This window comes from Carassius carassius, chromosome 24 (assembly GCF_963082965.1).
Source record: "Carassius carassius chromosome 24, fCarCar2.1, whole genome shotgun sequence".
Taxonomy (NCBI): Eukaryota; Metazoa; Chordata; class Actinopteri; order Cypriniformes; family Cyprinidae; genus Carassius; species Carassius carassius.
The window spans coordinates 11,286,687-11,302,478 of record NC_081778.1 but is presented as its reverse complement, the minus strand read 5'-3'; the positions used below and the strand labels follow the sequence as shown (position 1 = coordinate 11,302,478).

The following is a 15,792-nucleotide window of genomic DNA, read 5'->3' as shown; positions in this document are numbered from 1 at the left end:
GCCTCCATACATATATCCTGCAAGGAGATCCCAGTAGACCGACAGGGCAATAACCTGACCCCGAAACGGCGTGTTGAGGGACTTCGGCACATAACCGTGCCTAGGTTTGAGAATGACCCTTGAGTCATTAGGCCCAAACACCAAGCACGACAGGCTCACCGAGAGCGCGTGCAGGTCACCCACACGCTTCACTGAAGCGAGAGCCAACAAGAATACTGTCTTGAACGACAGATGCTGGAGGCTAATCGATTGGATAGGCTCAGAAGGGGGACCCTTCATGGCCTCCAAATCCACCGCGAGGTCCCATATAGGGACTGACGGAGGTCTGGGAGGATTCAGCCTCCTAGCTCCTCTAAGGAAGCGGATGACCAAATCATTCCTTCCTATTGACTGACCGAGCGCTGTTCAGAAAACGCTGCGATGGCCGCCACATAAACTTCGAGCGTGGATGGGGCTCTGCCCTTATCCAACAGCTCCTGTAGGAAGGAGAGAACCTCCGTCACCTCACAACTAAGGGGTGAACATCCCCGAGCCGTGCACCAGCTGGAGAACACCGACCACTTCGAGGCATACAGCCGTCGTGTCGACGGAGCTCTAGCCTGAGTGATGGTATTTAGCACTCCCACTGAGAGATCAGCGGGTAATCGTTGAGCGCCCACACATGGAGGGACCACAACTCCTGTTGAGGGTGCCAAATCAAGCCCCTGGCCTGCGAGAGGAGGTCCCTCCTCAACGGCACTGGCCACGGGGCGATGTCTGCTAACTGCATCAAATCTTGGAACCATGGTTGGTTCTTCCAAAAAGGTGCTACAAGCTGTATTGAACATCTCGTTTCTCTCACCCGTTCTATCACCTGCGGAAGGAGGGAGACGGGAGGGAAAGCATAAAGCGGGCAGCACGGCCATCTCCGTGACAAAGCGCTTTCGTCCTTGGAAAAGAACGCGGGGCAGTGAGCGTTTTCGTGGGACGCAGAGAGGTCCACCTCCGCCCTGCCAAATCTCTACCACAACAGTCGGACTGTTTGCGGGTGTAGAGACCATTTGCCCGTGGGAATGTTGCTTCTGGACCCGAGACCGCCCTGCCGATTTCTGTAGGACACCACAGACATGTCGTCCGAACGGACTAAGACGTGGTGACCCTTGATTTGGGGACAAAAGCGCGTCAGCGCGTTCTCCACTCCCAGCATTTCCAGACAGTTGATATGTTGGAGCCTTTCACGTTCTGACCACAGGCCAAAGGACGGTCTGCCCTCGAGCAGCGCTCCCCATCCCGAAGTGGAGGTGTCCGTCGACACCATCTTCACTTTCGAGGAAGTCCCCAGGCTTACACCTGGAATTGAACTACTGGTTTCGTCTGTTCAGAGGAGAACTGGCCCCCCAACTGAGCCTGGTTTCTCCCAAGGTTTTTTTTCTCCATTCTGTCACCGATGGAGTTTCGGTTCCTTGCCGCTGTCGCCTCTGGCTTGCTTAGTTGGGGACACTTCATCTACAGCGATATCGTTGACTTGATTGCAAATAAATGCACAGACACTATTTAACTGAACAGAGATGACAACTGAATCCAATGATGAACTGCCTTTAACAATCATTTTTGCATTATTGAAACTGTTTTCCTAATGAATGTTGTTCAGTTGCTTTGACGCAATGTCAAATGTATTTTGATGTATTTTGTTTAAAGCGCTATATAAATAAAGGTGACTTTGACTTTGACACCTGATTGGTACCAGTCGTTTGCTGTCCAGGTTGATTGACCTTGAGACGCAGTCGACCAGATACCCGCGCTTTCAGCCAGAACTGCAGGGGGCGCATGCGGAGCAGGCCCAACTGCAGAACCGGAGATGCTGAGGCCATGAGATCCAGCATCCTCTGACATTCTCTGAGCGAAACGGTCGCGCCGCAGCGGAGAGAACTCGCCGCGCGCTGAATACCCAACGCGCGCTGTGGTGACAGCCGCGCCGTCATGGAACGTGAGTCCAGAACTAAACCCAAAACAGTATCGTCTGACTGGGGTTCAGCGACTCTTCGTCCAGTTGACACTGAGACCGAGTTTCTCGAGGTGATCGAGTAAAACGGCCCTGTGCTCCACGAGCTCTGCTCGTGATTGAGCCAGAATCAGCCAGTCATCCAAATAGTTCAGCACTCGCATGCCTCTGAGTCTGAAAGGAGTGAGCGCTGCGTCCATGCACCTCGTAAACGTACGAGGAGCTACGGACAAGCCGAACGGCAGGACTGCAAACTGGTATGCCTGGCCCTCGAAGGACGAATCTCAAATATCGCCTGTGACTTGACGCCATCTGTATTTGAAAATACGCGTCCTTCAGATCTATTGACATGAACCAGTCTCCTCTGCGAATATGCGCGAGAAGCTTCCCGGTCGTAAGCATTCTGAAATTGCGTTTCACCAATGCCTTGTTCAGCTGTCTTAGATCCAGTATGGGCCTGAGACCCCGTCTCTCTTGGGCACTAGAAAGTATCTGCTGTACAGCCCCCCCTCGCTTTGAGCTTGAGACACAGGCTCTACAGCCCCTCTGGGGCTCGTACGTTTACGAGCCCCTCTGCTCAACAGTTTTCAACAGTCTTCGACGTGCGCTAAAAAGCGCGGAGGGCGTAGAAAAAAAACTGTAGCGAGTAGCCTCTCCTTATAATGCCTAGCCCCCAATCCGAAACCCCTGGAAGCGCTGAACATGCATCTGCATGAATGGCTAAGGGCTGGATGCGAAGCGTGCTCTGTTGACTGAGCAACGGCGGCGCTTCCGTGTGCTGTAACATGGGCGTTACGCCTGTGGCATTTGAGGCGGGGAGCGCGCTGATCACAGCGGGCAGATCGCTCCTCCTCGACCCCGTCCCGGCGCTTAACCAATTGAGGGAGGGCTGAGTGGGTCCCGTGGGACTCGTGATGTCTGCGAGTAAATGTGGGCTGCAAGTGTGCACATTTACTGCTTTCGACTCGCTGTCTGCCTGGGCAGAGCGTACGTGCACGGGTTTCATTTTTACAGAAACCACGCGCCGTGTGTGACATAGTGTTTGTGGGCACTGAGGAGTGGGCACGTTTACTATGTGGAGCGCGTGACCGATCTGAGTCGATCTTATAGGCGTGAGCCCTGTGTGCAGGGCGGTGCTTATATGTGGAGATGGGCACTGAGCAGTGGGCATCGTCACTACATTTATAGCACCATCGGCCGTGGCCGGACGAACGTGCACGGGTTTCGTTTTTACTGAAACCACATGACGCGTGTGACATAGTAATTTTGGGCACTGAGGAGTGGGCACGTTTACTATGCAGTGCGCGCGATCGACTTGAGTCGCTTTCTTGGGCGCGAGCCCTGTGTGAAGGGCTGTGCTTATATGTGGAGATGGGCACTGAGCAGTGGGCATCGTCACTACATTTATAGCACCATCGGCCGTGGCCGGGACACCAGAAATTACACCTTTTTCGGGAAATATCTGGGTTTTTTTTTGTTTTTTTTTGGCACAAGCGGGCCACCATACAGGCTTGCGCATTGCAAAAGACGCTGAAACAGTCACAATCCCTGGAACTGAACAGTTTTCAAAATACATATTTTGATGTATTTTGTTTAAAGCGCTATATAAATAAAGGTGACTTTGACTTTGACATCTGATTGGTACCAGTCGTTTGCTGTCCAGGTTGATTGACCTTGAGACGCAGTCGACCAGATACCCGCGCTTTCAGCCAGAACTGCAGGGGGCGCATGCGGAGCAGGCCCAACTGCAGAACCGGAGATGCTGAGGCCATGAGACCCAGCATCCTCTGACATTCTCTGAGCGAAACGGTCACGCCGCAGCGGAGAGAACTCGCCGCGCGCTGAATGCCCAACGCGCGCTGTGGTGACAGCCGCGCCGTCATGGAACGTGAGTCCAGAACTAAACCCAAAACAGTATCGTCTGACTGGGGTTCAGCGACTCTTCGTCCAGTTGACACTGAGACCGAGTTTCTCGAGGTGATCGAGTAAAACGGCCCTGTGCTCCACGAGCTCTGCTCGTGATTGAGCCAGAATCAGCCAGTCATCCAAATAGTTCAGCACTCGCATGCCTCTGAGTCTGAGAGGAGTGAGCGCTGCGTCCATGCACCTCGTAAACGTACGAGGAGCTACGGACAAGCCGAACGGCAGGACTGCAAACTGGTATGCCTGGCCCTCGAAGGCGAATCTCAAATATCGCCTGTGACTTGACGCCATCTGTATTTGAAAATACGCATCCTTCAGATCTATTGACATGAACCAGTCTCCTCTGCGAATATGCGCGAGAAGCTTCCTGGTCGTAAGCATTCTGAAATTGCGTTTCACCAATGCCTTGTTCAGCTGTCTTAGATCCAGTATGGGCCTGAGACCCCGTCTCTCTTGGGCACTAGAAAGTATCTGCTGTACAGCCCCCCCTCGCTTTGAGCTTGAGACACAGGCTCTACAGCCCCTCTGCTCAACAGTTTTCAACAGTCTTCGACGTGCGCTAAAAAGTGCGGAGGGCGTAGAAAAAAACTGTAGCGAGTAGCCTCTCCTTATAATGCCTAGCCCCCAATCCGAAACCCCTGGAAGCGCTGAACATGCATCTGCATGAATGGCTAAGGGCTGGATGCGAAGCGCGCTCTGTTGACTGAGCAACGGCGGCGCTTCCGTGTGCTGTAACATGGGCGTTACGCCTGTGGCATTTGAGGCGGGGAGCGCGCTGATCACAGCGGGCAGATCGCTCCTCCTCGACCCCGTCCCGGCGCTTAACCAATTGAGGGAGGGCTGAGTGGGTCCCGTGGGACTCGTGATGTCTGCGAGTAACTGTGGGCTGCAAGTGTGCACATTTACTGCTTTCGACTCGCTGTCTGCCTGGGCAGAGCGTACGTGCACGGGTTTCATTTTTACAGAAACCACGCGCCGTGTGTGACATAGTGTTTGTGGGCACTGAGGAGTGGGCACGTTTACTATGTGGAGCGCGTGACCGATCTGAGTCGATCTTATAGGCGTGAGCCCTGTGTGCAGGGCGGTGCTTATATGTGGAGATGGTCACTGAGCAGTGGGCATCGTCACTACATTTATAGCACCATCGGCCGTGGCCGGACGAACGTGCAAGGGTTTCGTTTTTACTGAAACCACATGACGCGTGTGACATAGTAATTGTGGGCACTGAGGAGTAGGCACGTTTACTATGCAGTGCGCGCGATCGACTTGAGTCGCTTTCTTGGGCGCGAGCCCTGTGTGAAGGGCTGTGCTTATATGTGGAGATGGGCACTGAGCAGTGGGCATCGTCACTACATTTATAGCACCATCGGCCGTGGCCGGGACACCAGAAATTACACCTTTTTCGGGAAATATCTGTTTTTTTTTTGTTTTTTTTTGGCACAAGCGGGCCACCATACAGGCTTGCGCATTGCAAAAGACGCTGAAACAGTCACAATCCCTGGAACTGAACAGTTTTCAAAATACATATTTTGATGTATTTTGTTTAAAGCGCTATATAAATAAAGGTGACTTTGACTTTGACATCTGATTGGTACCAGTCGTTTGCTGTCCAGGTTGATTGACCTTGAGACGCAGTCGACCAGATACCCGCGCTTTCAGCCAGAACTGCAGGGGGCGCATGCGGAGCAGGCCCAACTGCAGAACCGGAGATGCTGAGGCCATGAGACCCAGCATCCTCTGACATTCTCTGAGCGAAACGGTCACGCCGCAGCGGAGAGAACTCGCCGCGCGCTGAATGCCCAACGCGCGCTGTGGTGACAGCCGCGCCGTCATGGAACGTGAGTCCAGAACTAAACCCAAAACAGTATCGTCTGACTGGGGTTCAGCGACTCTTCGTCCAGTTGACACTGAGACCGAGTTTCTCGAGGTGATCGAGTAAAACGGCCCTGTGCTCCACGAGCTCTGCTCGTGATTGAGCCAGAATCAGCCAGTCATCCAAATAGTTCAGCACTCGCATGCAATTACATTTATAGCACCATCGGCCGTGGCCAGACGAACGTGCACGGGTTTCGTTTTTACTGAAACCACATGACGCGTGTGACATAGTAATTGTGGGCACGTTTACTATGCAGTGCGCGCGATCGACTTGAGTCGCTTTCTTGGGCGCGAGCCCTGTGTGAAGGGCTGTGCTTATATGTGGAGATGGGAACTGAGCAGTGGGCATCGTCACTACATTTATAGCACCATCGGCCGTGGCCGGGACACCAGAAATTACACCTTTTTCGGGAAATATCTGTTTTTTTTTGTTTGTTTTTTTTGGCACAAGCGGGCCACCATACAGGCTTGCGCATTGCAAAAGACGCTGAAACAGTCACAATCCCTGGAACTGAAACAGCGGCGCGCTTAGGTGAGAGTTCGGCCGCGGCGACTCGTACACCGGCGCTTTCCTAGGATGGCTTCGGGGCTCCAGGCCTCACCGTAATCCTCTGCCGCGGTCCCCGCGGCGTGGGGCGACGGCCGGTAGAGCGAGAACGGGGTCTCAAGCTGCGTTGCTGAAGCTGTTGTGATAACGGCTTTTGTGTGCAGGCAAGCGGGCAACTGTGCAGGCTTGCGCGTTGCAGAAAACGCTGAGACAGTCACAATTCCTGGAACTGAAACAGCGGCACGCTTGGGTGAGAGCTCGGCCACAGCGGAACTCGTACACCGGCGCTTCGATGAAGCAGCCATCGTGTGCAGTGCAGACGCAGCCTGCTCAGCAGCAGAAGATTCGCGCGAGCAGAGGTGACGTCATGCAGCAGGCTTTAGATGGCAACGCCGCTTTCGTCCGCCGTCCAGCAGAGGGCGGACAAAGGTGCATCGCTATCGCCTGTTCCACCGGCGGAAGTGACTGGTAGTTCCTGTTTTTAGCATCATCCAGTGTGGAGAATGCTAGTGAGACAGACGAACGAGTTCGCGCTGAATATGGAGCGTTCCAAGCCTTTGCCACCTCTTCGTGAAGCTCAGGAAGAAATGAGGCGGGCTTTGAGAAGTACGCTCATCCGAGAGGAAACTACCATCCAGCCGGGAACGAGAGGGGGGGCGCTGGTGCAGACCACTCGAGGCCGAGACTCGTCGCGGCCAGCGTGAGCACTCGCCTCAGCTCCTTCTCGATGTCAGCTCGTTTGCTGGGCTTCTGAGCAGAAGGTGCGAGATCCTCGGAGCTTGCCCAGCCCTCACTGCCCGAAGCTAGCAGTGTGGCGCCTCAGCGCAGCGGAGAATGCAGGCTCAGAGAAAAGGCCAAGCGAGTCCTCAGAGTCACCATGGCAACAGCTCGCAGTGAGGGCATCCGCCGTCAGCAATGATCTTCACCCAGGCAGGAGACACAGATGACGTACCGGTCTCCCTCGCTGAGTGGGGCTCTGACGAGCCGCAGGAAGGCATCTTAAAAAAGACGCAAGCTCTTTTACGAGTGTGTGTCGCAGGGCGAACACACACACACGCATAAAGAACAGCTGGATATAACAGAATTGAAAGGATATGTGCGCCGGACCGCGCAGCAGGAACGGCAGTAGAAGGCGGCGAAGGCCAGCAGCTTCAGAATGGCTCGTCCTGCTGAGATGCTTCTCAGACGGCGCTTGCTTCCTCCGTGATCCAGCGATGCGTGAGCTTCGCTGAAGAGATGAAAAATCAGATGAGTCAGCCTTTTCGAGCTCCTTTAATAGGGTTGGGCCACACCCGTTTCGGCGGGAAGTGGCGTGATGGGCGCGAAGCGTCCTAATTGGTCTGATATTGCATCAGCCTGCGCTCGATAGGCTGTGCACTTGCTGCAGAGCAGCCAATGAGCGAGCGAGCCGTCTCGCCTATGGCTGTGTACTGCTGCAAATGCGCTTTACAAAAATTCAAAATTAAGGATAATTTTTTGCTTCAGTATTTCGTGAAAAGAGACTTTTCTCGTAGCGTCTTAGCTAAGATGCAGTACGAGATAACTCTCGTAAGAGAACCGCTATCTGTTATGCCGAGTTCAGTAAGACAACATTGTAATTAACGTAGATTTCGCATTGTTTGTAATTTCTTGTTGACTCAATAATAAATTGCAATTTCAGAGTTGGATCTGTTTGTTTGTGTTTCATATTAATATAACATTATGTAAAACGTCCAACTGTTTACGAATCAAAATCCGGACATACTGTGAACATCTGACACCCAGCACTGGCTCGGTTAGTACAATTGACCACGCAACAACTCCTTGGCATTTTGACTAGCGACAACACCACCACTATGCTACTAGCCTAAACGGCCTAAACCCTTTACTCCGGTACGAAGAGCGCGGGTCTTTTGCCTCCTGGTTGCGTGCGCAAGCAGTGATGACGTCGCCGAGAAGTACATGTATTCCGCACTTATTCTAACTTAGTATTTTGACAATCACGAACGGAGAGATATATGAATTATCAGACCCCTATCAAATCAATATTCCATCTAGCTAGTAGTAATATATGTAAAAAAAACCACGATCGCCTTTCGTTTAGAATTATAATTACGTTTATACTATGATATCGAACAAGATAGTGAACTGCATTTGAAGCTACTTTATCCAGCTATAGAACAAATGTGGTTTTACATTATACTATACATGAAAGCTAGTCCGTCTGCGTTTTACACAAGACATCATCGTTTCACAAAATATACGGATAGATATAGTTAGCTGAATGGATGCATACCTGTTTATTAGAATGCAAGCGAGTTCGGCATCTCTCTGTAGTTTCAGCTTGTCAAGAAGCTCTCTTCATCTTGAAAATGCAACTCCAATATTTACCCGTGTCTTGTTTCTTCTCTTGTCCCAAAACCTTCTCGGGTCATTTATTTCACCCGTACGTTTGCGCTTCACAGAACGTGCAGGCAAAGCATAATCATGATCCATAACTAAGTTATTGATTGAGGTATAAATACTAATATAAACAATATAAATATAAAATATAATAGTCTCGATCAAGGCTAGCTACTACTTTTTCTTCTTCGTCTCTCCTTTGCTTCTGTTCACCCAGGCGGCAAGGAAGTCAACCGGAAGTTGAGGTCGGCCGCGAGCTGCCATCTTGTAGCAGAATTTCACTTGCGTTAGCATCCCATTGACTTTGCATTCATTTTGGCATCACTTTGACAGCGAATAACTTTACATCTGAGGCGTTTAAAGACTCCATTTGTCCATTATTTATTTCTAAAGATACACGACAACGTATAAAGGGCTCCATTACCTTCTATGTTACATTATGGCCCCGTAGAAACAGTTTTTGTAAAGAAAAAAGGCTAACGATTGCGTCATAACCACTAAACTCTGTCACACAGTAGAGAAATTACCGTACAGACAGGAGGAGAAGCTTGCAGGCAATGAACTTAATATGGCATACTGGCGTTACATTTTAAAATACTATACAAAATAATTAATCAGAATACTTACTCCTGCTCACTCGTGCCAAAGAACTCCCCGCTCAAGCTCGCCGTCTCTGCAAGATTAACAATGGCAGTTTGCACGCACAGCCACTTAGAAGATTTACATCTGTCAGACAGGTTGCTGACGTCATCAAGTTTAGTTTGAGTCTGCGCGTCAGAAACGGAAGTGCTAAAAATCGCTAAAAATGGGCTTCACTTGTCTCAATTGAGTTCCAATGGGGTCGCTGTGTCCATTTCTTTTACTGTCTATGTGTTCACCTTTGTATTAGGCAGTTCCGCCGGGTTCCGCAGGAAGTTAGATAAACTAGAGGGGTCAAAGGTTATATGACGTCATAGACGGGCGACAAAACGGAAATAAAGAAACGTGCCGTGTCTTCTAATTAAACTATAATTTTCTCCAGATTTGAAAGTTCGTGTAAACTGTCGGGATAATGTAAGTACACAACTAAAAAAATATATATAACATAGATATAGTGATTTCGGTCCCACTTTATATTAGGTGGCCTTAACTACTATGTACTTACATAAAAAAATAAGTACAATGTACTTATTGTGTTCATATTGTATTGTAAAACACTTTTGCTGCTATTGAAGTGGGATAGGGGTAAGGTTAGGGAGAGGGTTGGAGGTGTGGGTAAGTTTAAGGGTGGGTTAAGGTGTAAAGTATGGGTCAACAGTGTAATTATAAATGTAATTACAGAAATTAAATACAGATGTAATTACTTGTAGTTTTTTTTAAATATAAGTACAATGTAAAAACATGTATGTACACAATAAGTACATTTTACTAAATTATTAATTAAAATGTAAGTCATAGTAGTTAACGCCACTTAATATAAAGTGGGTCCGATTTCTGCTATTTTTAAAGCATAAAAATTACATATTGTGCCTTTAATTCTATCACCTTTTGCCTTTTCTCCCTTCAGTGAGGCACTGAGAATCAGCTGCACGAGAATGTAAGTATTTGCGCTCACTTTGCATTCTGCAGATTTTGTTACAATTACAGGCCTATGAATTATAAATTAACTTATGCTTTTTTACCCTTGCATACAGTAACTTTGTTAACAGTTTTCATGCTTAAATTCCCAGGAATGTGTCTTAAATTTCTATTTATGTGATGATGATTTGATGACATGAAGCTATACATACAAAATTACGACCATCGCCTATGCAGCGAGGTCACGATCATGATTGTTTTTCATTAAAAAAATTTGATAGACCAATATATAAGCTAGACCACCTTAGTATTGGTGCTAATAAGGATTTTAAATGTTTAAAAAATCTATAAAATATTGAACCTGTATTATATGCATGTGTACATAATTAGTGGAAGACATTGAAAAACACATATTGGTCGACAACTAATTTAGAACTAAGAATCAATAGTATAATTAATTATTAATTAATATAGTAGTCAAACTCTTTTTGGAAACCATACTCTGTTTTGATATACTCTAACTGGAACATCAGACCTAACTTGTGCACCAGTCAGCAACTTTTGTTTTTTAAATAATGTGTCTTGGTTCTCTGAATGTTCAGGTCTGCTGCAGACGATGCCAATCCTGGAGGAGCCGGTCCTCCTGCTGCCCCTCCAAACACCACCAGCAACCGCCGACTGCAGCAGACACAAGCACAAGTGGATGAGGTGAGTGTGTTTGTGTGTAAAGAGTTTATGGAGAAAATATGGAAGCAATATATATGCACAGGACAGCATGAATGGATAGGTCATGCAGCTTTTCACATACACCATTTCGAATGACCAAAATACAAATCAATGCTATTGCTTCACAAGTATTCAGTGTGTTTCTTTCTTGTCTCATGTCTTTCTGTGGTTGTGGTCAGCAGGTGGTGGATATCATGTGTGTGAATGTGGGTAAGGTTCTAGAGAGAGACCAGAAGCTCTCTGAGCTGGACGACAGGGCCGATGCTCTGCAGGCCGGGGCGTCACAGTTCGAAAGCTGCGCTGCCAAACTGAAGAACAAATACTGGTGGAAGAATTGCAAGGAGAGTCATCGTGACTGCATGAAATCAGGATATTAATTAATAATTAAGCAAGGGAATTTACAGTAAAAAAGTGAGATAGGTACAACAGACCAAATTTAGCAGGGATTGATATGGTGTCTATGAAATGGAGCTAAAACTAAACTAAAATATTAATATTAGATGAAAAACGTACACTTAAAAACTATCTGTAATATTTAAGCTTAAGTTGCTGTACTAAAATACTAAAACTGAACTAAAAATAGAAAAATAAAAGCACACAATAAAGCACATAACATGACAGCTCTTAAAAAATAAAAACTAATTAAAAAAAATATGATACTATAATAGTATACAAGTAATACTAAACAACACTGATGTACTCAGAACTCCATGTAGTGTTAATGAACTAACATGCAGGAGTGAGTCAGTCAGTGCTTGTTGCTTATGCTTTGCTCGGTGGTTTTGTTCTGTACAGCTGCTAGTGTTAGTTAGTTAGTTTGTGTGAACTGGAATCTCTGGGGTTTCCCAATCACCTAGTTGCAGAGAAACATGGGAAATATCACTGCAGCTTTTTTGTGTACTGGACAAGAAATCCAGGTCCATGATGTTTATTACTATGGCACTAGTGAATTGCCTTGATCAAGAGGATGTTTTTAAGATTACTGTTTAAGGATTTCTTAAGATTGTATTTTTAAAATGTGATTTGAGATGGGGGAAAAAAAGAACATGTTTTGTAATTGACGCAATACTATTAGTTTTGCTTTGAACAAACATCAAACACTTGTTCTTCAGAGAGTTCAGAATCCAGAGTGAAGCGTGTTGATGGGCTGCTCCTGCTCTCGCTCCGGATGATGTGTGCGTGCACTCTTCTGGGGGAAGCGCCCATACAAGGAAATCCGCCCTATATGATGTCATGCAGAGCCATACTTGAAAAGATTTTTAAAAAAAAAACCTTTCTGAAATTTGTATAAACCCTGAAGGAGTGGATTTGGCACAGAAATACTCTAACGTCATACGTCCTATGCTTCTTTTTTTAAACTTTAGCCATGTTTAGCTCGAGAATCGAGCTCTTTAACAGTGTAAATAAATCAGAATGCATGAAATAGCATTAGAACTCCCATTTAAATCCATTCTCCAGATTTTCATCTAAACATTTATAAACAATCCGACTAATGATTTTGACTCTGACATATATAGCAACTCTCTTCCTTCTTATCTTATCTAGTGTATTTCTTTTCTTGAGCCGATCCACCTGCAGCGAATGAGAAAACGAATGAGTGAAGAAAACACAATCGTGAGCTCTGCCCATTTTCCACAATCTCGAAGTTTCTCCGCTTAGTCAATCTCCACCTTCTCTTTCTCTTTCCCTCCCTCTCAAAATCTCCCCACATTCTCCAGACACACAGACATTCATACATGAATGCACAAACAGGCCTAGGAAGTGCAATACTGTTTATAAGTTTGTGGACAGAATAATAAATAATATTGATATTGATCAGTAGTGACAATGTCAGACAAGATTTAAAATTTTCTATTCATCAAAGAATCCTGAAAAGAAAATGTATCGTGGTTTCCACAAAGGTATTACGAAAAACTGTTTTCAACATCAATAATAGTAAGAAATAGATCTTGAGCACCATATGATTTCTGAAGGATCATGTGATACTGAAGACTGGAGTAATGATGCTGAAAATCCAGGAACAAATTACTTTTTTAAATGTTAATATAGAAAGCGGTTATTTTGCATTGCAATAATATTTCACAATATTACTGTTTTTACTGTATTTTTAATCAAAGCAATGCTAAGAAATACGGGTCACATGATCCTTCGGGAATAAGTCTGCTCAAATTAACCTTTTGAACACTCAGCTTTGACATCATGAATTACATTTTAATTACATAAATTACAATTTGAAATCTATTCAAATATAAAACAGTTATATTGTAATAATATTTCACAATTTAACAGTTTTTATTACTGTATTTTGATCACATGAATGCAGCCTTGGTGAACACGAGAAACATTTTAAAATGTATGTAAGAGAGAAAATGTGTGTGTGGTGTGTTCGTAAAAATGTGTAATGTGGAATAGATGACAGTAAAGTGACGTAGACATTCTTTCTGGCTCTTTATTGCCAAAGCTTTCTCGTCTGAGCTTTTAGAAATTAATACTGACATAATCTTAAACCAGTATCACTACTGCTGATGCCATTACTCTGTCATTGAGATACAATTCATGAGCCATCATTCACTGATTTTTAACATGTATGTGTACTTAAGAGATGCAGAAATTTACAGAAAAACTAAACAAATAGACAGATCATAGAATAGTTAATTTTTTTTTACCTAGACGTGCACAAGTAATGAAAATAAACAGAAAAAATACAATCCCAAGTCTGTAATAAAAGGGAAAAGTGAGAATTCTTTGCACACACAGAAAAAATAAGGTTCATTAGTTTCTTTCTTTGACTTAGAAAAAATTATTTTCTTGTTCTGTGGAAGGGAACAAGATGTGAATGCTGCCAAAATGTACTGAAACGTACAGAAATTCACAGATAATCAATGCAGACAGAGCATAAACAATAATCTCTACTGCCATGCGATAGACAACTGTTGGTTTCACATTCCTCCGTCAGCACAGACTTTTATATCTTGTTCTGTTGTTGGAGAATATAGATGTTTCCATTTTTCTCTTTAGTTAAGACAAACTAATATACTATATGTATAAATATGAAAGAATGCAGGCATATTCCATAACAGAGGGGTAATGAAATCAGCTCTGATGCCAGTATTAGATTTTAATATCATAAAAATCATGCTTGTATGCCCCTGATTCTTTAATGATGCCAATAAAACCATCTACAAAACCTTTACTGTTGTTTTTATTTCACAAGGAAAATGTACAACTAATCAACAATGTCCAATAGATTACAACATCAGAAATTTTTTTTTTTTTTTTACATTTACATTTATAGAATAACTTATGCAGGAAACTGATTTTGACTGATTTTAACTTCTATTAAACAAATGCACTATGACTGAATGAAAATACACTCATTTGAAAACAAAAACAGACGTAAGATGGCTCGTTCCAGGAGATCCCACAGAAGACTGCTCCTCAGTTCTCTTAAAAGACAAATAATGATAATTCAGTAATACATTCAACACGTCTTCTCATCATTGTGTGGTCTTATAAAGTATACACTACTTTTTTTTTTTCTTTTTTTTTTGGTGCTCAATAAACATTTCTTATCATCAATGTTAAAAACATCATGCATAATATTTTTGTGGAAAGTGACTGTTTTCCCTTGATTATCTGATTAATATAAACTTCAAAAATAACATCTAAGTATATTTTTTTATCAATATAAAAATACTGTCACGCTTTACTGTCACAATTTAAAGCACCCTTACTGTATAAAACTTAATTTCCATAAAAAAATGTTTTGAACAGAAGCATATATAGTTAATATTATACATAGTTGCATGTGAATGTTTTAAAAACTCACCTGCACCTGCACCTCTGAATGCTTGAGACAAAAACACCACGGATATCGCCAACATCAAGACTACTGTCCAGAAGACTGTGTCTGTTACATGAAGAAAGTTTAACAGCTTCTTTTGGAACAGGTTTCATGAATATTTAAATTAAGAAATTTCACAGATTTACAGATATTACATTCAGTTTTTCATTGACTAGTTTGCTCTAATCATATTTGTGAAAACGTCATTTGTAACTTAACACACACAAAAAAAATCTCTTACCTGGATTAGGTTTGTCCACAGTCAGAGTGACATCACTCAGAGTTTCCAGGGCTAGATGAGAGACCCTGCAGGTGATAACCGTCCCGGGTGGGTTTTTGTCGGGCCGTAGGGTGAGGTGAGAGGAGAGGGAAAATGTTCCATCACTGTGCTGCTGATGACTGGAGAGGGAGGATTCTTCTGACAAAGAGACAGGCTCTTCTTCAGAGGGCGCCTGGGAAAACCACTCCACCTACAGGAGCACAGATTGTCAGGACACAGGGCAACTCCAAAACAAGATCAAAATACGATCATCTGATTGTGAGCCGACCTGCACATCCAGAGGATAGTAGCGATGACAATGGCAGCTCAGTTTCTGGGGTTTTGAATCCTGAAATACCAGTTTCTCCTCAGATAGTGCGATACGGGGAGGTTCTGGGTAAAGATATAGAATGGAATATTTGAATTAATTTCCTTCAAATAAAATTTTTATGGATTTATGGATGTGTACAATTTTTGGGGTTTCTTCAACTCCGAGTAAGATGTATGTCCCATGAGTGGATTTTTATTAAAACGAACAGATTTCAATTGATATGAAGTTATTTGAAGCTCAGGATCTAAGAAACATTTTTATGCTACTTATCATATTACTTTTACGTAGGCAGTTTGTTTTGTACCATTGTACCAGCTCCGTACTTTGAATATTAAACTATGAAAATCCATCATAAAATAGGAATGGG

General features: G+C 44.8%; 2 protein-coding genes across 2 annotated transcripts in view; one reads left to right on the top strand and one right to left on the bottom strand.

The window, feature by feature from the left end:
* Positions 1-10,859: 10,859 nt before the first annotated feature.
* LOC132103793 (vesicle-associated membrane protein 1-like) lies at positions 10,860-11,413 on the top strand. The gene is made up of 2 exons (XM_059508883.1): positions 10,860-10,973; positions 11,174-11,413. The coding sequence occupies exons 1-2, from the start codon at positions 10,860-10,862 to the stop codon at positions 11,366-11,368; spliced, it is 309 nt and encodes a 102-aa protein (XP_059364866.1). The 3' UTR covers positions 11,369-11,413.
* A 2,953-nt stretch (positions 11,414-14,366) lies between these two features.
* LOC132102791 (tapasin-related protein-like) overlaps positions 14,367-15,792 on the bottom strand; it is a 4,290-nt gene continuing 2,864 nt past the window's right edge. Inside the window, exons 6-9 of the mRNA XM_059507440.1 lie at positions 15,384-15,487; positions 15,077-15,305; positions 14,821-14,901; positions 14,367-14,437 (exon numbers count right to left, since the gene is read on the bottom strand). Of these exons, the coding sequence (XP_059363423.1) occupies positions 14,430-14,437; positions 14,821-14,901; positions 15,077-15,305; positions 15,384-15,487 (422 nt within the window). The 3' untranslated portion in view covers positions 14,367-14,429. The remainder of the gene's footprint in view (positions 14,438-14,820; positions 14,902-15,076; positions 15,306-15,383; positions 15,488-15,792) is intronic.

Coding starts and splice junctions, on each gene's coding strand:
- LOC132103793 (XM_059508883.1), top strand. CDS start 10,860: ATGTTCAGGTCTGCTGCAGACGATGCCAATCCTGGAGGAGCCGGTCCT. Junction 10,974..11,173: donor CACAAGCACAAGTGGATGAG/GTGAGTGTGTTT, acceptor TGTGGTCAGCAG/GTGGTGGATATCATGTGTGT.